At 48.5% G+C, this 25,661-nt stretch overlaps 1 protein-coding gene across 8 annotated transcripts in view; it reads left to right on the plus strand.

The window, feature by feature from the left end:
- TBC1D8 (TBC1 domain family member 8) overlaps nt 1-25,661 on the plus strand; it is a 103,673-nt gene that overhangs the window by 62,832 nt on the left and 15,180 nt on the right. For 5 of the 8 annotated variants that reach the window (XM_078056787.1, XM_078056788.1, XM_036087938.2 and 2 more), the window contains 12 exons: nt 815-1,043; nt 3,154-3,394; nt 12,202-12,409; nt 13,733-13,927; nt 15,337-15,516; nt 17,154-17,304; nt 19,811-20,025; nt 20,995-21,112; nt 23,409-23,694; nt 24,480-24,609; nt 24,696-24,794; nt 25,467-25,535. In XM_078056787.1, coding sequence (XP_077912913.1) covers nt 815-1,043; nt 3,154-3,394; nt 12,202-12,409; nt 13,733-13,927; nt 15,337-15,516; nt 17,154-17,304; nt 19,811-20,025; nt 20,995-21,112; nt 23,409-23,694; nt 24,480-24,609; nt 24,696-24,794; nt 25,467-25,535 — 2,121 coding nt within the window. The remainder of the gene's footprint in view (nt 1-814; nt 1,044-3,153; nt 3,395-12,201; nt 12,410-13,732; nt 13,928-15,336; nt 15,517-17,153; nt 17,305-19,810; nt 20,026-20,994; nt 21,113-23,408; nt 23,695-24,479; nt 24,610-24,695; nt 24,795-25,466; nt 25,536-25,661) is intronic. The other 3 variants (XM_036087939.2, XM_036087941.2, XM_078056786.1) reach the window with 2 other exon arrangements.

The following is a 25,661-nucleotide window of genomic DNA, read 5'->3' on the forward strand; positions in this document are numbered from 1 at the left end:
ATGCACCTGAGTGCTTTGGACATATTTATGACCTCGGCCAACAAACTTCTTTTCTACCTTAGAAGACTGTAGAGTATTTAGTGGTAGTGAAAGGTGTCAGATGTCAGGCACCTGTTGGCTTTGTATTAAAAGTTTTGAAGGAAATGACATTGCTTAGCTTTTTAAAAAGCGGGGCACCCGGGTGGCTCAGTCAACTAAGCATCTACTTTCAGCTTCGGTCATGATCTTGGGGTCCTGGGGTCAAGCCCTATGTCAGGCTCCCTGCTCAGTGGGGAGCCTGCTTCTCGCTCTCCCTCTGCTGCTCCCTCTGCTTGTGCTCTCTCATGCTCTCTCTCTCTCTCTCTCTCTGTCAAATAAATAAATAGGATCTTTAAAAAAAAATACACTAACTTGTAACTCAAACTTGGATAGTTCTTCAAGGTCGATACATCAGATTCACGCTTGAGGCGGTAACTTGATCATCTGTTCCTGTAGGGAGAGCCAGGAGGTATTGTACAATAGGAATTTGTTAGAAAACTCAGGTTTAGAAGTCAGTGATTTGTCCAAAGTCTCAAGGCTGGTTAGTGGTCAAGTGAGAGACTTGTTCTTAGGTTTTCCACCCTCCACCCCCCAGCTCATCTTTCCCCCAACCATGGCAGTGCTTCTGGGTGGTAGACAGATGGAGTAGCCAGCCGCTCTCCTCCACCCCTGGTGTGTGTTGGTGGGCAGTGTAGACGCTTCAGGTGCCTGTGCTTGGCAGTCCCTTCCCACCTCTGCCTGCCCCTCCCCTAGTCCCTCTCACCGACGAGGGGACCCTTATCTTTCTGTGTGTCAGGCTCTGATTGCGGAGGAGACAAGCAGCAGGCTTGCCGAGCAGGAAGAAGAGCCTGAGAAGTTCCGAGAGGCCTTGGTGAAGTTCGAGGCCAGGTTCAACTTCCCGGAGGCAGAGAAGCTGGTCACCTATTACTCCTGCTGCTGCTGGAAGGGCAGGGTTCCCCGCCAAGGCTGGCTGTACCTCAGCATTAACCACCTCTGCTTCTACTCCTTCTTCCTGGGCAAAGAACGTAAGTGAGGCTTGGGCTGGCATTCGCAGATGAAGCTGACCCTCGGGATGCTCAGTGCTGTCCTGAGACACGAGGAAGAGCTAGAGAACAAAGGATTTTTAAATGAGTAGTTGAGATGGTAATGAGTGATTCTTGATTAACTTCAAATGACGTGTGCAGACAATTATATTTCTTTATGCTACAACCACTAAGGGGCTTTGATTTGGTGAGAATTCATTTTTTCCATTGCCTTAAACATTTCTGTGTAATTCGCTTCATAGAGCTACAGAAGGTTTTTTTACTTTATGTTGCTCTGAAAACACATTGTCAAAACTGACGCTTCTTAAGATGGGTGGGGGGCCTTTAAAAAGTTGCCAGCCCTGAAGATCATGACTGCTCCTGGAAGAGGAGCAAGATGTACAGCTGTTCCTTGGAATGGGAGGGTCCACTTGAGATTCAGGTGGTGATTAACTTTTCACACATTTATCCACTGACCGTCACCATGCGAGGTGATGGAATTCCAGGATAAGAAAGAAAAGCCGTAAGTGTTGGTTGTATATTGAATTTTTAAAAAATCATTCCCACTGAAACTTCTTTTGGAACCAAGTATTGTTGCAGGCATCCATGCAGGATGGCAGCTGTGTGTGTGTATATAAAACAAGTAAATGCGTATGTATGTGTTTATATAATTTTTTCTTCCTTCCTGCATTTAAGTTTATATTTCAAGTTGAACCAGTGGGAGGGGCTTCTCTGAAATTGTGCTGACACACCTTCCTTCCAGGGCCATTGCTTCTCTTTCTCACGCTGCCAGCTTCAGGTCTGATGCTCCAGTACGTACACCCTGTGTGCACAGCCTTTCCCTACCCCTGGACTGTGCTCTGACCTAATCTTGACTATCCTTATTCTTGTACTTTCTGCGGTGCTTCTCAAAATTCATGCAGGTCTTTCCTTCCCTTCCCCATTCTTGTGCCTCTTTGGAAACTCCGGTTCACCCTTCAAAATCAGTTCAGATTTTTATCACCTCCAGGGACTTTCCTTGGTTCCCTTAAAATTTGCACCATGTTTGTGTTTCTGTTTTAGATTTTGTCAAGTTAGTGGTTGCTTATTTTACATGTCTGTTTGCCCTATTTGAATGAGCTCCTTAAGTGCAGGGCTTTTCACAAAGTAGATGCTTGATGAAATGAAAGTTGATGTTATAGGTTGCATATGTGTTTGTATGAACAACTTACGTGAAAGCAACTAGAAGTAGCTGAAGAAGCTTCTTCTCAACCTGATGTAGATGTGTGGCCTTTTAAGTTACTGAAGCCCTGAAAACATTATTACAACAAGTGGAAAGAAATGGTAGAAAAAGAAACACTTCAAGATCCCTTCCTTTATTTGAAAAAGAAAATGAGTTACTTTCTGACACCGTGCATTCATGGTGACTAAGCCAAATTTTGTTAGGATGCTGAGTTTTGAAAAAAAATGATTTCTAGTATTTGATAATATTTATCACTTTAAGTTGTCATAGTGTCTTTTCCCCGTTTCCATTAGCAGGCGCTAGCTAGCCTCACTACCACTGTATTGGAAACATTTCCCAGAATAGAACACTTGTTTATAAAATGTACTGTTTGTACTGTATTGCTTTAAAAAGAATTCCATAGAAATTGTACTGTGTCTTCTAAGACTGTCATTTGACACAGTCTAAATGTTAAGCCTGTTTCTCTAAACGAAATCATGAATAATCCTCTTTTGCACTTTTTTTTTCATAGCTTACACCATGAATGCTGCTTTTGAAACCAGAAATTAGGTAGATTGAGAAAGTTTTGCATATTTTGCAAATATTTAAGTTTAAATATTTTTGAAGAAGTTTTCCTGTTGTTAACTTGATATTTCAGAATGCTGTCCCCTGTACGTGTGCAGTAGCCAGCAACTTGGAAGATTTTACTTAAATCTTCTTTTAAGAAAATCATGAAACATGAGTTGGGTTCTAACACACAGCTGTCAGGCAGCTTTGTGCTTCCCCTTTCCTGCTCTGGTTTTGCATTTCAGCTTAAGGAAATCCTTGGACTCTTGTTTGCTGATACACTCAAGTTTGGCTCATACGTTAGGGTAACCTATGTATTTGCCTTTTTTTTTTTTTCTCTTCCAGTTAAACTTGTAGTCCCTTGGGTTGATATCCAGAAGTTGGAAAGAACGTCCAACGTCTTCCTGACGGATACCATCCGAATCACCACGCAGAATAAGGAGCGCGACTTCTCCATGTTCCTGAACCTCGATGAGGTGTTCAAGATCATGGAGCAGTTGGCGGACGTGACACTCCGGAGGCTCCTGGATAATGAGGTCTTTGACCTGGACCCAGACCTGCAGGAGCCGAGCCAGATCACCAAGCGGTAAGAGCTTCCGTTTTCAGTTCCTCACCCATAGGACTGATGTGCCACCACCTTCATTTACATGTGCTTTGTTAGTCTTAGTTGTACAAGGTTTAAATTTCCCTTGTGGCATGATGCAGATTTTCCTGTGGCGTTAATCATGATTGTGACATAATAATTGGCAGCGACTGTTAATTTTTTTTTTAATAGTGAAGGTTTTTTTTTTTTTTTTTAAAGATTTCATCTATTTGTTTTAGAGCAAGTGAGCTGGGGGAGGGGCAGGGGGAGGCGGAGAGGGAGAGACTCTCTAGCAGACTCTGCACTGAGCGTGGAGCCCAGCTCGGGGCTCGATCCCATGACCCTGACATGACCTGAGGCGAAACCAAGAGTCAGACGCTCAACTAACTGAGCCATCCAGGTGCCCCGATTGTTGATTTTTTTTATGCAGTTGACTTTGTTTTCTGGATCCAATTCTGCTTTTTTTCCAGATATTTGGAAACTGATTTTTATAAAAAATACTTCTAAGGAAATGTAACATGGATAGCTTCATGATAGAATTCCATTCAGTACTGTGCTTTGTCAGTGAACATTAAGAAATTTTATATTTCCATTTGGAAGTGCTTTGTAGAAAAAGTTTCCAGGACAGTGGATTTATTTTTGGTACTGGTTTGTCATTAGAAATGTGCCTTAGTAATGCTCTAAGTTAACATTCTTTGTTATTGGTTTGCCCCCAGCTGATGCTAGGTGTGGAGATGTCTGGGGCAGTTGCTTGAATTATTAGTCACTTTAAAGAAGTTCAGCTTTATTATCTAAAATTTAAACGGTGGTGTTTGTCCGAGCTTGACTGTGCTTCCGGACTTGGTGGTTTAGACCAGGTAACTGCAGAGCTGATACAAAGATACCCTTAGAGAAACAAGTCATCTGTGAAGTGCTGTCGCGGCTGGATAGATCTGATATCGTTACAGAATCACCGCTACTATTTAGTACTACTAGACATGAAAAAAATGTTTTAATCTGGTAAAATACACATGACATAAAATTTGCTGCCTTAATACCACTGAACCATACAGTTAAAAATGGATAAGTACGTTCACATTGTTGTGCAACCATCCCCGCCATCCAGCCCTGGGGCGCTTCATCTTGCAAAACTGAAACTCTGTCCCCATTAAGCAATAACTCCATTCCCTCCTCCCCCAGCCCCTGGCAACTGCCACCCTACTTTCTGTCTCTGAGTTTGACTACTCGAGGTCCCTCATGTAAGTGGACTCATACAGTATCTGTCTTTTTGTGACTCGCTTATTTCACTTAGTGTCATGTCCCTAAGGTTCATCCATGTTGTAGCAGGTGCCAGAATTTCCTTCCTCTTTAAGGCTAGGTAGTAAAATAGTCCATTGCATGGATATACCACATTTTCTTTATCCGTTCATGCATCTATGGACACAAAGCTGTTTCTGCCTTTTGGCTGTTGTATCTGATGTTGCTATGAGCATGTGTGTGCAAATATCTTTTCGAGTCCCTGCTTTCACATCTTTTGGGCATATACCCAGAAGTGGAATTGTGAGATTGTGTGGTAGTTCTGTGTCGTTCTATGTCCAGTCATTAAAAACATTTTTTAAATCTATTGTAACATTCCTGTTATTCCTTACACACGTTCGCTATTTTCTCGGAACATCTGGGAGAACATGTGTCTAATTAGTGGTCTCTAAATGGCAGTGTGTTTGTAGTTGGCATGTGTTCAGCAAGAATTTAGAGCCCCTGCTGTGTGCATGCGCTGGAAATTTGATCATGTATCATCCCAAGTAAGGCAAAAATCAAAAAGTGAACTTTTTTGGTGGAACTCCAGTGAATTTCACTTGGTTTTATGTCCTCATCATCTGACAGTCCCTTTGTGAGAGGGGATGGTGCTGCTTGTCACTCCCTTACGAAAGGAGAGCCTTGGGGTGCTGCCCTTGGGTCTTCTCACTCCCCATCCTGAGCTCCTCCCTGTGCCTCCTGACCCCGGGTTTCCATTTACCATCTCTGGCTCTGTCCTAGGTCCAGAGAAGACAACCCAGCACAACGGCAGCCCCACTCTCCCATATATCTTCAAATAACTCTATAGTCGTTTGGTATCTGAGTCCTTTTAGTCCAGCTTACAAAGATTGGTTAAAAATGAAGAAACCAGTCTCAGTTGTAGGAGTTGTTAAAGGGCTCCTATAAATCACCCAGTAAAGCTGCTCTCTCTTCTGCAGGTTTTGCATCGATGCCTGTGAATTGCGATGTGTGTGAATTGCAGCCAGGGTCTTAGAACTAGGAGGCTGGCTGATAGCCTGCATGCTCCGGTCAGCTCCATGGGCATTGGGATTTCAGGTGACTTCTCACAGATCTCCTGATGTTCCTTCATGGCTCCACTTCTAGATGTAGCATTGTGGTTTGGGGTAGAAACTGGGAAAGAAGAGGCTGATGGCAGGTTTGTCGCTCTTAAGACCCTTTGGTAAAATCATTCGTTTTGGAAGAAAATTCATCAGCACAGGCAGTCTTCATGCATGTTCCAGAATTCAGGTGAATTATATGAGGCTCCCCCTCTTCCACTTTCTATCCTGGAAACCATTAGGAAGAAGAGAGAGAAAAGGACAAAACAGGGCCCCGGCGGTGGCCAGGGTGGCGCTGCTGGGACCCCACAGGTGCCTTGGGCTGGCCCTGTGATGGACGGCAGGATTCTGGTCCGTGGTGTGTTTTGCTGGTCTCTGCACTTTGAGTGACTTCTTCCAAAAGTGAAAGGCATGTCCTTGCCTACCAGTTCCTCGCTGGGTCTCCTGTGTAGCTTTCTGTCATGGAGACATAGGCCTGTGGACATAAACAGGTAATGACTCAGTCAACTTGACATCCTGCCAAGAGAGCCCAGGTTTTCAAGTTGAGGAAAACAGTCTCTTGATGCAAACGGCTCGATCAGAAGTGCTGGAATGCTCCTCAGGCTCCCTTTTGTTGATGTATTTTCACTTCCCTTCCCAGATAACAGCTTTAGAAAGGTGCCCTTGGGGTCACTGGTGTGGTGAGCCATCTGATCTATGAATTAGTCATGATTGCTGCTCATGCTCACTCCCATGGGACTTCGGGACAGAGCCCAGCGAGGCTGGGACTCCAGCGGGAGCTGGGAGACGGGATGGTGCATTGCACAGGAGGACCCAGTCAGACAAGGTGGAGCTGGCTGGCCCCGGGGAGTCCTCTGGCCCAGCCCTCACACTTCGCAGAGGAGGGCCTGGACCAGGGATTCTGGGGTGCAGTAACAGAATCCAGGAGGGCAGGGAAACGGAGACTGAGGAAGGGACTTCTGGGGGCTGGGGGAGCTAATAAATGGATTGGTCCTGAAATTTACAAACAAAATAACACTTGTAAAGTTGTGAGCGGTAGGTTGAGAACTGTGTAGCCAGCTATTTGGGGCGGGGGGAGATTGGTGATGGGTTTCACTAAATCAAAATTAATATCTTCATTAAAATCTGTATTGATTGATTGGAAAGTGCTGGAGGAAAACTCAGTTAATGCAGTACAGTGAATGGAGGGTCTTTCCCCTGATGGAAGCTTTTTCTGTGGTATCCAAAGGTAAGCAGTGGCTGCCGGGGTTGGGGGGGGGGCTGATGTCTTCAGAATAAGCCCTCATCCCCTGTTGCCTGGCTGAGTCTTAGCTCCCTGGTCTGACTTTTCAGACCTTCTTTGGCCTTTTCAGCCCAGATTCACTCCCTTTCCTGCTGTTCTCCTTGTGCCCCTACTAAGAATGCCCAGCCTAGCTCTGTAATTTATTCGACTTTCTGTCCTTGTGATTCTGGTTCAGAGTCACCATCTCTTAGGGGCTCCTCATGCAGCCCCGAACAGTTCCTGCCTCACCGGGGAAGGCCTGCGGCTCCCCACCCTGCAGAGCCCTAGCTGCTTTGTACTTCTCCAGGCTGTTCTGGAGCAGGATGGAGGGCAGAGGGTGAAGGCAGGAGCCTTGAGCGTGAAAAAGCCTTCTAGATGCCAGTGTTATTGAGGTCTTGGTCTGCTGGAGCTCCGAGAATGGATTTTCAAAGAAATGGGGGCACTGCGGCCCCAGCTGAGTCCATCTGCAGCCTGTTGTCTGCTGTCTGAGGGCTGGGTTTCCCTCATGCCCCCATTGTGTGCAGGGGACCCAGGCTGCTATGTGCTCTGTGTAAGATGCTTCATAGCAAGGTTGTCCTTCTGTTTCCTTAGTGCTCTTGGGGGAAGGTAGAGGAAAGGTGTTTCACGTAAACACACATTCGAGGGATGCCATGTTGTATGTGCACACTTTTGGGCTTTGAGGACAAGTATGCGTATCTGGTCTTTCTGCCTTGTTTCTTTTCTTTTTTTTTTTTTTAAAGATTTTATTTATTTATTTGACAGAGACAGCGAGAGAGGGAACACAAGCAGGGGGAGTGGGAGAGGGAGAAGCAGGCTTCCCATGGAGCAGGGAGCCTGATGCGGGGCTTGATGCCAGGACCCTGGGATCATGACCTGAGCCGAAGGCAGACGCTCAACGACTGAGCCACCCAGGTGCCCCTTTCTGCCTAGTTTCTACATTGCTGGCTCTTGCCCAGAGTTTCAAATGAGTTGGGCGTGGGTCTGTGGGTGGGTGTGTAACTAAGAGCCTCTAGAAATCTTTATACGTATCTTTATGGGGCAAACTGCCTGCAGAGGGCCAAGTTATTCCAGAAGGGCAGGGGTGGTACTTGAGGCCTCAGGTCTAGGGCACAGGGGGGACCTCCTCACACCCGGTGCTAATGCGGGAGCCCACCTGCCCCAGTCTGCCACACAGCCTGAGTTTGGGGAAGCACTTGGCCTTGAGCAGCTTGAGCTGCTGACAAACAGGTTTGTGGATGTGGGGTGAGTGACACGAGGGAGGGAGAGTTACCATGGCTTGTGAGGCCTGACACGGGTCTTTTCAAAAGTGTTCTAACAGGTTGATGGGGAAAAGAGAGAGGGAAACCTGTTTTTGATACATTTGTACCAAAACTAGGAGGAGAAAATCGAATTCCTAGGTTTGCAGAGAAACGAAAGAACAACCCACCCTTTCATTTCTTGGGTCTAAGGTCTAAGGAATGAAGTGTGGAATTTTAAATGTGGGCATGTAGTTTAGAATTGTCCACATTGTTGTCACGCAGGACTGCACGTGTTAATTGCAGCTCTGCGAACAAACTTGGTGTTCTCGCTCCCCACGTTTATGTCCTGTGTGGTTACAGCCTCATACGATGGCATGTGTTAAGGCAGGAGGGTTTGTGGCACCGTCCCTTCTATTCTCAGCTGTCGCTTTCTCTTGGAGTGATTGCTTTGACCAGTGCATACCAGCAAGGTGGACAATGGGTGGTAAATATTGTGGGGGCTGCCGGGCTAGTTTTCATCTTTATAGGGGCACTTCTGCCCTGGCTTACAGGCCTGTGCTCGGCTACTGCTTTCTGAATGGTCGGTTATGGCTCATGTCTGTTGGGCATCTCTATGGAGGAAGAGGGGGAGCCTTTAGTAAGTACTGGAAGGTCTGAAAGGCAAATTGTGACCAGTGGGCTTTGTTTCTGGTGCTCTTCGGAAAGAGGAGCTGATATTTTTAGCATCAAAACTACCACCTGCGAAACAGACCTAAAGGATGAAGTGGTCTTACTCTGAGCTTCATAAAGGGCTTGAGCTACTCCTCTCTCAAGCTACTACTGGATCTTCATCTCCATCTGTTGGAAAGTTAAATGCCACAAATATAGGTATAATGCAGATTTAGAGGCAGAATTGGAAGAGGACTTTCTAAGGAAGGAAGATGATTTAGGAAAGTCCTTCCTGCTGCTTTTTTTTTTTTTTTTTAAGATTTATTTATTTCAGAGAAAGCGTGTGCAAGCATGCGGGGGGGAGGGGCAGAGGGAGGAGAGAATCCTGAAGCAGACTCCTTGCTGAGTGTGGAGCCCGACGAGGAGCTCGATCCCAGGACCCTGAGATCCTGACCTGAGCCGAAACCAAGAGTCAGCAGCTTAACCAACTGAGCCACCCAGGTGCCCCCCTCCTTTCTGTCTTTGTCTTATAACATGAGGTCACTGGTCTGTGACTGCTGAATGTGTGAGAGATAGACCCCAACGGTGACAGAGAACAGCCCAGAAAGGAGAGTGGAGATGTGCTCAGAAGCCGTGGAGGATGGGGTTGAACTGAGTGGTTGGCTGGTGTGGCAGGTGCACCGAACAGAAAAGTCATATAACTGAGTGCCTTATTCTTATACTGAAGAGCTGGCTGCAAAAATACCAGAAGTCCTTCCCCCTCTCCCCCCCGCCCCCGTGCTTCTAGGAAGGACCAGACAACAGTTGAATTCAGTGGTGGCTGGACCCACCTCGGTGAGATACGTACAGGCAGGCTGTGTCGGCTTTACTTTCACCAAAGCCAGCACGGCCAGCCTGCTTTCAGGACAAGGATACAAACCCTCCAACGGAAATATGCTGAATATAGGTCTGCTTTCAGGGAAGTGGGGTGATCTTGAGGGTCCTTGACTTCCATCCTGTAGTACGTGAATTTCTAGAGCATTCATGGTGCTTTCCCACGTTCTCCCAGCTCCTCTGGGGAGGAAGCGCAGGCTCCTTTGGAAACAGCCATTCCTGGAATATCAGGTGCTGCAGCCTTTGGCCCACAGTAACCGGACCAATCTTGATCTGTAGAAGTTGTCTAATTTCTAGCTGTGCCCGGAGGACTTTCTGAACATGCATGTATCTGTCTTTGTGAGGGCTTGATAGTAAATTCCGAGCACTCCCCCATCTCCGTGTGGGGTCTCCTGGGAAGACAGTTGTGTGATGGTGTGAAAATGAGGACTGGGTTGGAAACGGGAAGCAGGGCAGGAGGGGCCTACATGTGTGAGCCTGGCCCTGGTGAGGGGAGGATGTGTCTAAAAGATCACTCAGATTGGGGCATTTAAAATTTATGCAACATTTTAAAAGTTACTCTTTTCCTAAAACAAAATAGCTTCATTTTTAAAAAAGCTAACAATATGTGGTCAGGTAGAAAATTTAAGCAGAATAAAAATGAAAAGTGGAAATCCTACTACACAGAGTCAACTACTATTAACATTTTATGCAAAATCTTTTTACATATCACTTTCTGCAAATTTTATAGAATTTATATAAATGGGATCATACTGTAGATGCTATTTCTAACCTGCTTTTTCAATATTGTGGACATCATATGTTTTCAGGGATCTCTTGAAGCAGAACGGTTAGGTATTGTTTCCATTTTACAGATGTCAAGATGTGATATGGAGAAGTGTTATCTAAGGTCACCCAGCTAATAAGAAAGCTAAGAGTTCATATTCCTTACTTTGAGCGCAGTGCTAATTCTCTCAGATAAATTTAAAGAGGTGTTATTCGATGTGGCAAAGAAAAATTTTTATCTCTGTACAGTGGAATTTCCCCTCTACTAGAATTTTGGGGTATGACATAAATTCATCAGTATTTGCAAACATTGTGATTTCGCTGCCTTCTTGCTTTATTGGATGTTAGAGCCAAGACCCAGGGTATGGAGGGGGGTCCTCTAGGGTAGGATTTCTCCCCGATTCTCCACTGTCCATACTGATGTGACACTGATGGGCTTCTCTCCAGTGATACTTTTACTTGGATTTGTTTTTTTATTTTTTTATTTTTATTTTTTTATTTTTTGAGAGAGAGAGAGAGCTGGGGGAGGGGCAGAGGGAGAAGGAGAGAAAGAATCTTAAGCAGGCTCCACGCCCAGTGCAGAGCCTGACGTGGGGCTTGCTCTCATGACCCTGAGATCATGACCTGAACTGAAATCAAGAGTCAGATGCTTAACCGACTGAGCCAGCCAGATGCCGCTTGGATTTGTTTTTTAAAGGTAATAATAGCTAATGTTTATTCAGCACTTACTATATGCCCAGCACAGATCTCAGTTTAACTGCTTTTTTGAGCTGTCATTCATATACCATACAATTCACCCTGTTAAAGCATCCCAATCAGTGGTTTTTCAATCCAGAGAGTTGTGCAACCGTCATCACACTCGGTTTAGAACATTTTCTTCACCCCAAGAAGGAACCCCAGACTTATGAGCAGTCACTCCCCACTTCTCCCTTATCCCCTGCTCTACATAATCACTAAGCTATTTTCTGTCTTTATGAGTTTTGCCTATTCTGGAAATTTCATATAAAGGGAATCAGGCGGTATGCGGTCTTTTATATCTGTAACACTTTCGAGGTCAGTCCCTGGTGTAGCTTGTGTCAGTATTTCGTGTGGCCGGGTGATCTTCTGTTGTGTGGCTCTGTCCCATTTTGTTGATCTGTTTATCAGCGGATGGACGTTTGGGTTGTTGCCATCCTGAACACGCGTGTCCAGGTTTTTGAGCAGATGTTCATTTTCGGTTCTCTGGGGTCTACGCCTAGGAGGGGAATTGCAGGGTCGTATGGTAAGTCCATGTTGAACCTTTTGAGAACCAGCCAAACTGTTTTCCAGACGGGCCGCACCATTTTACATTCCCACCCGCGGTGTATGAAGGTTTCCGTTTCTCCACGTCCTCGCCGGCACTTGGTGTTACGGACTTTCTGATACTGGATCCTTAAACCATTGTTTGATGGTGATTCACAGTGTTGCTCAAACCAGGAAGGAGTATCTGTTTTGGTCTGTGAGTTTGTTGTCTTTTGCGCAGAGGCGACCCCTTCTGCCTGGAGTACCCGTTCCCTCCGAGGTTGGCTGTGAAGTGGGGTGCGTGCTGGGACCCACGCACGACCCGGCGGGGCTCATCCATTTTCACATCCGGCTTCAGAGGGTTTTCTTTGTAAACGCATGTGTTCGTTCACCGTTCCTGCCTCTCTGTCTTCTCTCTGCCCCCTCCGCCAGGGACCTGGAAGCCAGAGCACAGAACGAGTTCTTCCGGGCGTTCTTCAGGCTGCCGAGGCGCGAGAGGCTGCACGCCGTGCTGGACTGCTCGCTGTGGACGCCGTTCAGCCGCTGCCACACCGTGGGGCGGATGTTCGCCTCCGACCGCTACATCTGCTTCGCCAGCAAGGAGGATGGCTGCTGCAATGTCATCCTGCCGCTCAGAGAGGTAGGCGGAGCCCCGGCCGGCGCTGCCCGAGCCCGCCTTTTGTCCTTGAGCCCGTGGTGGCCGGGTCACCGGCTGGGGCAGGGCTGCTCACCCAGTGGGGCTTTGTCGGGTTCAGACGGGCCTCTGGGGAGAAGCACGGCCTGCGTTTGACCAGTCCCCATGTGCTTGTTGCTTTTTCTGTCGTTGCTCCAACAGCCTGAAATGTGCCTGGAAGTGACTGGTGAGAAGCAAGCACTCTCACCTCCCTGCCTAGCAGTTAAAGCTTTTCCAACAGCTCTTAGGAAGGATTCCACCCGTTGCACTCACAAAAAGGGGAAAGAAAAAAGGCAACCGACAAAAAGCATCACCTTTTGCCAATGTCAGATTGCATGACTTTTGTACCCTCCTGGGACTTGAGTGAAACATTTAAAAAATGTTTCCTTTAATATGGATCAGGTCCCTTCCCTTCCTGCTGTAAAATTCTGCAATCTGTCCCTGGAAATGCAGGGCAACCTGAGGCCACTTCCTGATCTGCCGTCCTCAGTCCTTTGGTTTCAGGGCATGTCTGTGGTGACCATACCCACCCCTCTGTTTCCCATCAGGACCTCCAAATTCTGAGCACTGTTCTTTGGGAAAACTCAGAATTTTTCATCCACGTGATCTCCCTCCATGTCATTTTCTAGATGTTTTCATTTTGCAAATATTCTTACTTAGGAGTGGAGCAAGGAACCCAAGAGTTGTCCTATGCACTTACTTGTCTTATTGTAACATATACGTAACATCACATTTCCCACTTCACCCACTTTTAAGTGTTATGGTTCAGTAGTGTTAAGTACATTCACAGTATCATCCTACCATCACCAGAACTTCCTCGTCTTCCCCAGCTGAAACTCTGTTCCCATTAAGCACTCACTCCCCATCCTCCCTCTCCAGCTCCGGGCAACCACCCCTCTATCTTCTGTCTCCTAATCGCACTACTCGAGGTCCCTCGTCTAAGTGGGATCATACAGTATTTGCCCATCTGTGGCTGGCTTATTTCACCGAGCATGATGTCCTCCAGGTTCATCCATGTTGTAGCACGTGTCAGAATTTCTCTCCTCTTCAAGGCCGAGTCCTATTCAGTTGTGTGGGTAGATCACATTTTGTTCCTCCGCTCACCTGTTGATGGGTACTAGAGTTACCGTGACTAGGCTGCCTTAGGTAATTTTTAACTTCTGTATCCATTCCTTAGGGCAGTTGTTTGGTTTTGCCTTCTTTCTGGTGGTATTTTCCTAAATAGGTAATTGAAATGCCTGCCCTCCGTTGTCTGTTGCTGGACCTTTTGTGTGTAACTTTTTGCAATAGGTGGTGAGCATTGAGAAGATGGAGGACACAAGTCTGCTCCCTAATCCCATCATCATCAGCATCAGGAGCAAGATGGCCTTCCAGTTCATCGAGCTAAAGGACAGAGATAACTTGGTGGAGAGCCTGCTCATGAGGCTGAAGCAGGTGCACGCCAAACACCCCGTGCATTATGACACCTCACAAGATGAAGACATGGTATGATGCTTAGAAACAGCGGGATCCTATAAAGTGAAGATCTCTTTTCTCACCCCTTCTAGGGCAGTGGTCTCTAAAGGGAGTGCGCATAACCACAATCCACTTGGAAATGAGAGAACTGTGTTAGAGATGATTGGGCCTGTGTATTAGACAGTGTATCACTTCTGATACTCGAGGGGTCCTGAGTGGGTGCTGCACAGGTTAGAGGGTGGCCCACACAGTGAGTGGTTTGAGGGGCTAACAGGGTACCCTGCTCACAGGTTAGAGGGGTTCATGGGGCACCACCCCACACCAGAGGTTAGGGGAACTGATGGGCACCCCTCCATATGTTAGAGAGGTTGGTGGGGTACCCACACACATCAGAGGGATTGACAGGGCACCTCTCCCAGGCTAGAGGGTTTGATGGGTATCGACCTGCATGCAGGTTAGCGGACACCTTCCTCGTAGGTTGGAGGGGTCTGTGCTCCGCCCCCCCCCCCCGAGGTTGAGGGGATGTTATTTGGGGGCAGATGGAACTTGTTAAAAGAGAAGTTACATTGTCCTTAAGGCTGGACAGCTAGAAAACAGACCTGGATCTGCTGGGGACTCCTCTCCTGCTGTTTCATACCTGTCCCTCTCTTTTTTCACCTCTTTTTTTTTTTTTTTTTTTAAGACTTTATTTATTTGACAGAAAGAGACATAGCGAGAGAGGGAACACAAGCAGGGGGAGTGTGAGAGGGAGAAGCAGGATCCCTGCTGAGCAGGGAACCTGATGCGGGACTCGATCCCAGGACCCTGGGATCATGACCTGAGCCGAAGGCAGACACTTAACGACTGAGCCACCCAGGCGCCCCTCTTCACCTCTTTTTACCAGTGCAGTGACAGGGAGGAAAGGATATAGTTTCTCAGTACCCGAGAGCTGTTTTCTGAAGATGGTCATCCTCAGTTCTGGAAGCATACAAGAACTGGTTCTTGTCTGCCCCCCTCTTGGCCCCATACCCTGTATGCTGTGAGCAGCCTTCCCAGGAAAGCACAGTGTGGACCACATTCTTTCCTGAGGATCAAATCCGTTGGGGCTAATGTTAGTCTGTTTCCCTTGAGTCCTACACAGGCATGTTTAAGTATGTTACCTTCGTGGCGTCTGGGTGGCTCAGTTCGTTAAGCACTGGGCTCTTGATCTCAGCTCAGGTCACAATCTCAGGGTCCTGGGATTGAGCCCCTCGTCGGGCTCCATGCTCACTGGGGAGTCTGCTTGAGGATTCTCTCTCTCCCTCTCCCCCTGCTCGCTCATGCTCACACACTCACTCTCTCTCAAATAAATAAATAAATTTAAAAAATACGTTACCTTCATGCCTCCAAAGGCAAAACAAAGACTCTCCCATAAGTAATCACTTTCTTCTAGCTACCTCCTTTTTTTTTTGTCTTTCCAGCAGACTTCACCTGTGTTTCATTCAACAAGCATGTGCAGTGACCACAAGTTTGGGGATCTTGAAATGGTGTCCTCTCAAAATAGCGAGGAAAGTGAAAAAGAAAAGAGCCCGCAGCTCCACCCCGAGGCCCTGATCTCTGTGTTCCAGCAGGCGGGCAGCCAGAGCCCGGACTCACGAATGGTGGGTGGCCTGGCTCTGCCTTTGCCGGACCCCGGCAGAGCCGGCACGGGTGGGGGTTCCCAGCTGTCGGGCCTGCTGCGGGCCGTGCACCTGCTGGCGCCAGCCTCGCGGGCCTCGGGACAGCAGGTGTGGTGCAGGCTGCCGGCCGCCCCAGCAGCTAGCACCCCTCCCTCTCCCTCCTGGGCAGTCGTGGGAGGGCCCAGCCAATGCCAGCTGCCTGGGCACGACCGGGTGCATGGAGGATGTGATCAGATGACTGAGGCCGTCGGCTTTCCCTACCTGCCCCTTCAGTGGCTCTTGGACACAGCTCTCGGCCATGTGACCTGGAGAGCATCAGTGCTGTCCTTTGTGGGTTCTTGCAGGTGCAGAACAAGTGTTTCCCTTCTTACCCAGGGCTGTCTGTGTGGGCTCCTTTTACAGTATTGCTTGGTTCTCTCCTGGAACAAAAGGTCTCCTGTGCTGTAGTTTTACCGGACAAAAGATATTTCTGTTACATCTACTTATCCTTGTCCTCTTTATAGGGAGAATCCGAGGGAAATGTCATGCACAGTGGGGTAAAGAGGCTAGAAATTGTACTCTGGAAAGACGCTGCGGCTGGAGGGAGGCTGCATTGGGACCACGTGTGCCGGGGCTGTCTGGGGACGTTACCACCCCAAGCTGTGCCTTGTCACCTAGTTGGCTACTATAATCGTTAGCTTTATTCATTCAAAATGGAGCCTTCTGATAATGCTTTACACAGAGCAGCTCAGTGAACTCCTGACTAAACCTGTAAGAATACTGAATATATATGGAAGCTTCTCCCCTTACTGGAAAATGCAGATAATGAAAAGCATATTAAACATGTCGCTTAATGGGACGCCTGGGTGGCTCATTCGGTTAAGCGTCTGCCTTCGGCTCAGGTCATGGTCCCAGGGTCCTGGGATCGGGTCCCGTATCGGGCTCCCTGCTGAGAGGGGAGCCTTCTTCTCCCTCTGCCTGCCCCTCCTCCTGCTTGTGCACGTGCTCTCTGATAAGTAAATAAAATCTTAATAAAAAAACAAAACATGTTGCTTAAAAGGTACTAACAACTCCTGTCATCTAGGGATAATTTTAAAGAATTTTTAGTTGCCTAGAGAAATGGTATCTGTCTTGTGTCTGATAATGAGAACAGTGTGATTTTTTTCAGGCTCCAGTTTTTCCTCTGGCTGTCCCGGAGCTCAGGGCAAATTATGAGGTCCCCCCCCCCCGCCCTTGTTCGCCCTCTGAGCTGACCCGTGTTTCGACAGCTGGCTTGGTGTTAACATCCTGAGACGCTTCCCCTGACGTCCCCCACTCCCACCCCACCCTCCCAGCTGCTTTGGACTTGAGTATCTGGACAAACTTACTCTTACTATCAACTTTGCAAGGAAATGGCATTTTATTTGCGTAAACTCTCCTGCTGGGTTCTGAACTCCAGAAGGGCTGTTACTTGGTGTTGTTACTCATCTTTACATCCTCTGTGCCTGCGAGTGTTTCAAAAATATTTGCTGAACCAGTTGCCCATCACTGTTGGTCCCTCTGTTAACAGAGGCAGTCTCCCTCTGCGGTGGGTTGCAGATGGGCTGTGGTGGAAGGCATGGAAGGGCTTCTTTGTACATTAACAGCATTTCCATCTCCAGTCCAGGGAGCAGATAAAAATAAGCCTGTGGAATGACCACTTTGTGGAATATGGCAGAACCGTGTGTATGTTCCGCACAGAGAAGATCCGGAAGCTTGTAGCCATGGGGATCCCCGAATCTTTACGTGGCAGACTCTGGCTGCTTTTCTCAGGTACGTGTTTCTGGTATTTTTAGGCAAACTTATTTCTGGAGCGGACACAGGAACAGAGGCCCAGATCTGAACAGCGTGTATGTGCAGACAGGTCCTCTGTCTCTGGATTCTTCCTGCATCGTTGCCAGCCGAGAACTTCGGCACCCTTACTGTGTTAGCTGTAGGACCTTGGTCCGGTTGCCCGAGACCTTGGGCTGCGGTGTCCTCCTTGGCCAATATGAGGCCTGGCTGAAGGCCTCTCCTCTCCTTTAAAAATAACTTGGAGTGTGTATGTAGTCTTGAGAACTCTGTTAAAGAACCCCCTAGAAGTGCAGTGTCTTTCTAGGACATACATTTGAACTAGACTAAACAAACAAACCCTCTGTACCTTGTTCACTTGCAGAGGCGTTGAACTAAATCCCCCAGCGTACTTTCCGTTGGTCCCTCCTTTGTGGAAGATGCACGGCATCCCCAGGAGGCACCATTGCAGAGATTTCTGCCCCACTTCCTCCTCCCACACCACTTGAGCCATTCAGCGATGACCTTGTCTGGCCTCAGGCCCCAGGACTTTCCCTCTGTTGCTGTTTGGTGATGTCTGGGAATCCCTCATCAGGATGCTCTCCAGTGGGTGGGCAGAGATGAGGACTGACTTCTCTAGAGACGTGTTGAGCAATGTTTCTGCATTGAGGGTGGCCGTTTTGTCTGGCTCAGTAGGAGAGGGGGGGCCTTGCGAGCAGGAAGGGAAGGCCACTGTCCAGTGGGGTGGCTTTGCTACTCCTGTCAGGGTGCAGCTGGAGGCCCGGGAGGGGGTCCACTCTTCCTCGGTGGCCCTGTGGGCTCAGGTCAGCACGAGCCTCCTGGAGGCCAGGCCTGGGTACCTGTCTTCTCCCTGCACCCTTCTTTTTTTTTTTTTAAAGATTTTATTTATTTATTTGACAGAGACAGCGAGAGAGAGAGAGCACAAGCAGGGGGAGTGGGAGAGGGAGAAGCAGGCTTCCCACCAAGCAGGGAGCCCGATGTAGGGCTCGATCCCAGGACCCCAGGATCATGACCTGAGCTGAAGGCAGACGCTCAACCGACTGAGCCACCCAGGCGCTCCTCCCTGCACCCTTCTTATGTTCCTCCCTCGTGTGGCTTCATGCCAGACCTTCACCCCAGTGATCCCTCTTCCCTCTTCTCAGTCCCTCCTCCGAATAGCCAAGCCCATCCCCTCTCTGGCCCAGGGTGCCCAGGTGCATGTTTCCTGTTTTCCGACATACTTGCTGGCCTCTGCTTAGTTGGGATTCATTGATGGGTTTATCACTGCTCACCTTGTTTCACATGCGGAGTCCCTTTTGGCTGGTTTCTTCAGCAAGACAGGCCTTTTTGAAATCAAAAATGTCTTCTGTATTTTTGTATTTAATGGAAACAATGTCTACTCAGGGTTGAAAGGAAAATAGGGAGGAACGAGCAAAGAAAGTCACATGAGTCACCTTAACCATCTAACAGTTGACATCTGTTAATGCCACTGGGTGTATAGTCTACCCCTTTAATGGACATACACAGACATCATATTAAAAAAAAAAAAAGCTAGCTCTTAAAGGGCTGTCTTTCCTTCGAAGTGACAGTGCTGACAGAAAGGTTGCTGTGGGATTTAGGCTGTCGCGTGTTGAGGGGCAGCTGTTAGTATTAAGCCTTGAGGACAAGGGAATGTCGTAGTGATTGTTTATGGGATGGGATGGGGAATCACAGTTAGCAGAAGGCTGAGTTGAGGAGGGCAGTTTACTAAAGCCAATCAGAATTTAAAGACCTAGGCTGGTGATTAAAGGCGGAACTAGGCCCTTTCTGCTTGCCCTGCTCTCCTGGGATCTCCAGGAGACCTCCAGACATGAGTCTGGCCTCCGTCCTGGAGCCCCGCCCACCACCAGCACCCCTGCGGGATCACTGGCTGGAACCACAGGTGCCCTGGTGCTGGCTGACGAGGGCATGGGATCCTCACCCCTGATGTCCCTTGCTTGTCAGAGGCCTGGGGGGCACCTCGGGGGTGGGTGGACTGTGCTTGGCCGCCCCGCCTATCATGATCCCAGCCTCAGAGTTTCTTGTTGGCAGCTTGTTGGCTCCTTGATAATTGTTTGATTACTAAACATAAATGCACCTTCTCATGTGTTTCCCACATACGTACTCAGTAATTTTATGTTAATATATGAAAATTGTGTGTACGTCTGTATGTATAGATACACACATATATCCACTGTCCCTGTTACTAGAGAATACAACTTACAAAAAGCATATTAATACAACTGTTTCTAGTATGAGCTGTTTCCTTTCTCTCTCTAAGGTTATTCTTAGAAAAGCTATGTTGTTTCATTTTTTCTTTTTTGTTTTTGGCAGAAATGAAGTCCTTTCGGTCTGTGTGTGGTCTCAAAATATTTTCTGTCCCTCCAGTAATGAGACCACACTGAGGTCTTCCGGCAGGACAAGCCCCCTCCCCATGTTGACTCTGTCCCGGTAATCCGCCCCCTTGAAAACATTACTTTTAAATCGTCAGATGCTGTAACCGATCTCGCCTCGCATCCGGGTTACTATGGTAATCTGGTGGAGGAGTCCATGGGAAAATATTGCCTGGTGACCGAGGAGATAGAACGGGACCTGCACCGTTCCTTACCGGAGCATCCCGCCTTCCAGAATGAAACGGGAATTGCTGCTTTGAGGAGAGTCCTGACAGCCTATGCCCACCGGAATCCCAAAATTGGGTACTGCCAGGTGAGGTGTGCAGTGGAGGAGCAGAAATCTTTGAGTCTGTGTCTTGTGTTGGTCACCCAGGCTTCGGGTTCTGTTGTTCTCGACTGGTAGCGAAGACTGTCCTGTGAAGGCTCTGTGCTTTGTCTCTTCCCTTAAAGAATGTATCGAATAAGGCCAAAGGAATCATCTTCGTATAGTCAAACAGGCTGATTACTTGAGATTAGAAACTGTGGTGCCCGAAAAGAGCAGTGCACATGATGAGTCACTGTCCACGGCAGGACAGATTGTCTTGACCGCCCCTCCAGGCCTCCGCTGTAGGACGGCACTGATAACGCTTCTGTGGAGCTTTATCTTTCTAGATCTCTACAGAAGTTACAGGGATTATTTTTTAAATATCAGTGCTATTTGGGGAGGAAAAAGATGTTTGGGGCCGATCCTTTTCCTTCAGGAAGCACAAGTGGAGGTAAGACGCCCTCTGAACAGTTGTTGAGTTTACTCGGAAAGTTTATTCAGGGATGTGGTAAACAAGCACAAAATAGAACCCAGTAAAATAAAACACCACTGCCCCCACCCCACCACTAGACTGGGTTAGCGAAGTCTCTGATACCTGAAAATAGACGAGTTTAAACTTTGTTTTCCTGTGAAAAGCAAAATCAACACGTGAATGTTTGTGTGTGTGTGTTAGAACATACACACAGAATAGCTGGATTTGACCTGAGCCTAAGGCGTGCACCACAGCTGACCCCAGCATTCCTAGATGGGGACAGTGACGGAATGGTGGCTGGTGGCTCAGCCTGGGGTGTCTTGTGGGGACCATGTTGATAAACACGGTCATTCCACTTGACAAGTGTCAGTGTGGTTGGGCTAGACTGGGTCTCTCATTGACAGTCTTGACTTCTGTGGACCCTTTGGGCTTGTGTGATTTTTAATGTCTGTGTGGCACGACGTGGTCTGACATGAAGCGTCCCCTCCTCTGTGAACCCTGAGCAGTCCATGAACATCCTGACCTCCGTTTTGCTGCTGTACGCCAAGGAGGAGGAGGCCTTCTGGTTGCTCGTCGCCGTGTGTGAGCGGATGCTGCCCGACTACTTCAACCACCGAGTCATTGGTAAACTGCCTCCTTCCTCCTCCTCTTCCTCTTCTGTGCTTGGGGAGCAGGGACAGAGCCTGGGCAAAGACATTTGTCATCAGTCCTTGTTCAGAAATCCCCTGTGCCGCTCAGCTGGTCTCTGTACAAACACTGTTTGGCTCTTGAATGTGCAGAACAAACTGGCGTAATCTCTGCACCGTTCTGGCAAAAGGGTGGACTGAGGTTACCTGAAAAGAAAAATGTTTAGGTTCGAGAAACAAGTTGAAAAGTGAAAACCAGAGAGGTTTTTTGCTGATACTGCGGCCTGGAAAGGGAGGGTGGTGTTGCCCTCTGTACCCAAGGAGCTCCTGCAGACAGATGTCCCCTTTCCCTTGTGGAGACTCTTGAGGCTGGACCTGAAGGGCAGATTTGGGACATCCCCTGCTCCCTGCCCCGGCCTTGGATACACTGATAAGTGAGAAGGCCCATTGTTGCTGGCCCCGGCTCTGGGCAGACCTGTGACCCCACAGCACTCAGGCACCCACCTCGTGCCTTCCTTTTCTGTGGCGGATTGGCATTTGCATTATCCCTGTGGTCCAGCCCCTCCTAGTGGACAAAATGACAGAAACATTGCTTCGGCTTGCTGATACTCTCCCGTACCTTTTCTGGAGATGACCTAAAATTTGGGCGGCAGCGGTGGGAACAGAAACTAAAGAACCAATCTGAGACAGAATTTGGCAAAAGACTGGAGTAGGGGCAGGGCAGGAAGAAGACGCTCCCGAAGAAGACTGGTGTCAAGAACCGAGGGAATGTGAGGACCCCTGGGAGTTGGGGGGGTGGCTGGGAAGGATGTGGCGGTGTGCTCTAGACTGTCTTCCCTGGCTCCCTCCAGGTGCCTGAGTGACGGGCTTCCTTCCCTTTCCACTTATGCTGTGGGAGGCAGTCTAAGCTTGCACACAGTAGCACGGACTCCTCAGAGTGTCAGGGTCACCGGGAGGCAAGCTGCCAAAGCCGCCATCGGTTGATGGTGCTCCTACGGGACAGTGTCTACTCCTCAGTGACCAGCAGCGCCCCCTAGGTAATGTGTACAGCTGTGTGAGCACTGCCCCAATACAGGCTGGAGCATTTCCATAACCCCCCACTTCCCTTCTGCCCCTTCCCTGCCACAGGCAACACTCGGTCCTGGGGTCTGTCACCACGGGTTAGTTGGGCCCAAGTTCTTGAACTTGGTCTCAGTGTAACCATGGAGAACACACTCTTCTGGGTCTGTTTTCCTACGCACGACACGGGGTTGCTGAGGCATTAGTACTCTGCTCCTCTTCTGGCTGAGTCACACCGCACACTCAGACCGTGATTCGTTTAGAGGTCTGCGTGGTTTCCAGTCTTTTATTGTAAGTGAAGTTGAGATACACATTCATGTGTAAGTAAGTAAGTGACTCAGGATTGTCCGTTTTCTTGAGTGTTTACCTAGGAGTAGAATTGCTGGGTCATAGGTTAGATGGATTTTTAACTAAGAAACTGTTGGTTTTTCAAAGCGGATACACTGCGGTCACAGATCTCCTACCAGCAGTGTGTGAGTTCTGGTTGCTCCACATCCCTGTTGGCCTTCAGAGTTGTCTTTTTAAGTTTTGCCATTCTAGCGGGGAAGAAGGGATCTATCATGGAGGTTTTACTTTGCATTTCTTTGATGAATGATGTTGAACATATTTTTCTGTGCTTCCTGGCCATTTGTTCATTGTCTCTTTTGAAGTGTCTGCTCACATCTTTTGCCTATTTAAGAAAAAATGGGTTATTGACCACTAAGTTGCAAGAGTTTTATTTTGAATACAAGACCCTTGTCAGGTATATGTATTATAAATATTTTCTTAGTGTGAAGTTTGCATTCCTATTTTTATTAATGTTTCTTGAGGAATACCAGTCTTTTATTTTCATGAAGTCCAATTTATAATTTTTTTCTGTGGCTAGTGCTTTTTGTGTCCTAAGAAATGATGCCTTTTTCCTATATTTTTCTTCAGAAGCTTTATAGTATTAGCTTTTATATTGAGGTCTGTGACACATGTCAAATGTATTTTCTTGTATCCTGTGAAGTAGGACTTGAGGTCCCCCTCTGCTCCCACACAGGTGTGCACTTGATTGAGCATTATTTTTTGAAAAGACTATCCTTTCCCCACTGAATTACTCTAGTCAGCGTCAAAAACCAGTTAAGTACGAGTCCTTTTCTGGACTCAAATTCTGTTTCATTGTTCTGCTCATCTCAGGGTAGTTTCAATTTCAGGCTAACTTTAGAAAGTGTGACTCCTTCCCCAACCAAGTCTCCGTGGCCTGCCTTTTTCAGGGGCCCAGGTGGACCAGTCGGTCTTTGAGGAGCTCATCAAGGAGCACCTCCCCGAGCTGGCAGAGCACATGAACGACCTCTCAGCCCTCGCGTCCATCTCTCTCTCCTGGTTCCTGACTCTGTTCCTCAGCATTATGCCTCTGGAGAGTGCGGTGAGCGTTGTGGATTGCTTCTTCTACGATGGGATCAAAGCCATCTTCCAGCTGGGGCTGGCCGTGCTGGAAGCCAATGCGCAGGGCCTGTGCAGCAGCAAGGACGATGGCCAGGCCCTCATGGTCCTCAGCAGGTGGGCTCACGGGGTTGGGGTGGCGGGTTGAGGAGGGCTATCATGGGCTTTGCAAAATAGACCAGGTGGAAGCAGCAGCGGGTGCCCAGCAGGGCTGTCACTGTGGAATTTTTCCTTCCACTCTGCCACTTGTCACGCCGTGGTCCCCCCCCCAGAGCCAGCCAGTGAGGTGGCACTGTTGCCTGCATGTGGTGAAGAGCGCCATCTTCCCGGCTCCTCTCCAGCAAGTGAGAGAGGGTACAGGAGGAGAGTGGGCCATCTGCGCTTGTCTCTGGGGAGATACACACTCACAGTGGCCTGGAATGGGGCAGGCAGGCACTGGGAAATGGTGGTCTCAGGCAGCCAGCTGGAGGTTTCGGACATTTGATGTGTAGGGGCTTGGTGTGTTGCAGTGCAAGAAAAGTCCCACGGGGCCGAGGACTGGAATCTGGCTCTCTTGTAGCTGAGGGCAAGTTGAAAGACAGATGAAAGTTTCCCCTTCAGAATACTGTGGAAGCTTACAGTGGCACGTGTATGCACAGAACTTTGTGTTGACTTCACCAGAGTCCCAGGTCCCTGCAAACCTACCCATGGGGCCCAGATTAACAAGTCTGGCTTTAGGCATGTCTCCTTTCCTCTAAAGGAGCACAGTAGTTGTTATCTTGCCCTCCTCCCAGCGTTTGGAGACGAATGAGCTGTGTCTGAAAGTGCTCTGACATTTCCCCCAGCCCCTGGGAAGGTAGCGGGTGGGGTGCGGTTCACAGGCGAAGGGAAACCAGTGCTTCAGCGGTGGGTTGTGTGCTCAGGTTTCTAGATCACATTAAGAATGAGGACAGCCCTGGACCCCCCGTCAGCAGCCACCATGCCTTTTTCTCCGATGACCAGGAGCCCTACCCTGGGACTGACATTGCCGACCTGATCCGGGACTCCTATGAGGTAACTGGGCCTGGCCCCATCCCCACCCTCATCCTCTGGGAAACCTGGTCAGAGATGGATGTTGAGGGACATTCGTTTCTCTGCAGAAATTTGGAGACCAGTCCGTGGAGCAGATCGAGCACCTGCGCTGTAAGCACAGGATCAGGGTTCTCCAGGGCCACGAAGATACCACAAAGCAGAACGTAGTGAGTCATGGGTTGTCAAAATGGCAGTTGGGCGCTAACCTGGGCTCTGTTCCTGTGGGTCTCATAAGAATGCTAGCTTTTGGGGCACCTGGCTGGCATGTGACTCTTGAACCTTGGGGTCCCGAGTTTGAGCCCCACGTTGGGTGTAAAGATTACTAAAAGTAAAGAAACTTAAGAAAAAGAATGCCACCCCACCCCCCTGCATTGAATTAGGGTGACCTGGCATAGAAACGGGTTTGAGAGTCAGACAGATTGTGAGCAATTTAAGCCCCGTGAGCCTCAGTTTCCCCAGTTGTAAAGGAGGATACTAATACCCAGCATCTGGGATTAAACGAGGTACGATATAGAAAATGCCTGGCGCAGAAGGCCTGCAGTGTTAGTTGTTCTTCAGGAGGAACTTCCTGCCCCAGCCTCGTCTTTGCTAGAGTTTGACTTCCATTAGCACTCACGCGTTTGTCCCCAGGCACTGATGTGTGAATTGGCAAGGCTGAGGGTAAACACCTTGAGAAAGTTACCATAACGTGATCCTGGCATCAAAAAGGAACAGACTGCTCTGGTAGACGGGACTTGCGCCTGGTGTCCCCCACGAGCAAGAAGAGCCCCCCTGTTCCCTCTGATCCTCCCAGGTGCAGGCAGAGAATTCACTCCATTGCTGTTGGTTCTTTCCTCAAGCTCCGCGTTGTTATCCCGGAAGTCTCCATTCCTCCTGAAGACCTGGAAGAACTCTATGACTTATTCAAGGTAGGAAACTCTGGGAAGATGAGGGAGTGACAGGCCCCAGCCCACGTTGTCACCTGCCCCACCTGCCAGCTCCGTCTTCGTCTCGCCTGCCTACAGCTCACATGAGCGCTGTGCTCTGCAGAGGGC

The sequence above is a fragment of the Halichoerus grypus genome, chromosome 10, assembly GCF_964656455.1.
Source record: "Halichoerus grypus chromosome 10, mHalGry1.hap1.1, whole genome shotgun sequence".
Taxonomy (NCBI): Eukaryota; Metazoa; Chordata; class Mammalia; order Carnivora; family Phocidae; genus Halichoerus; species Halichoerus grypus.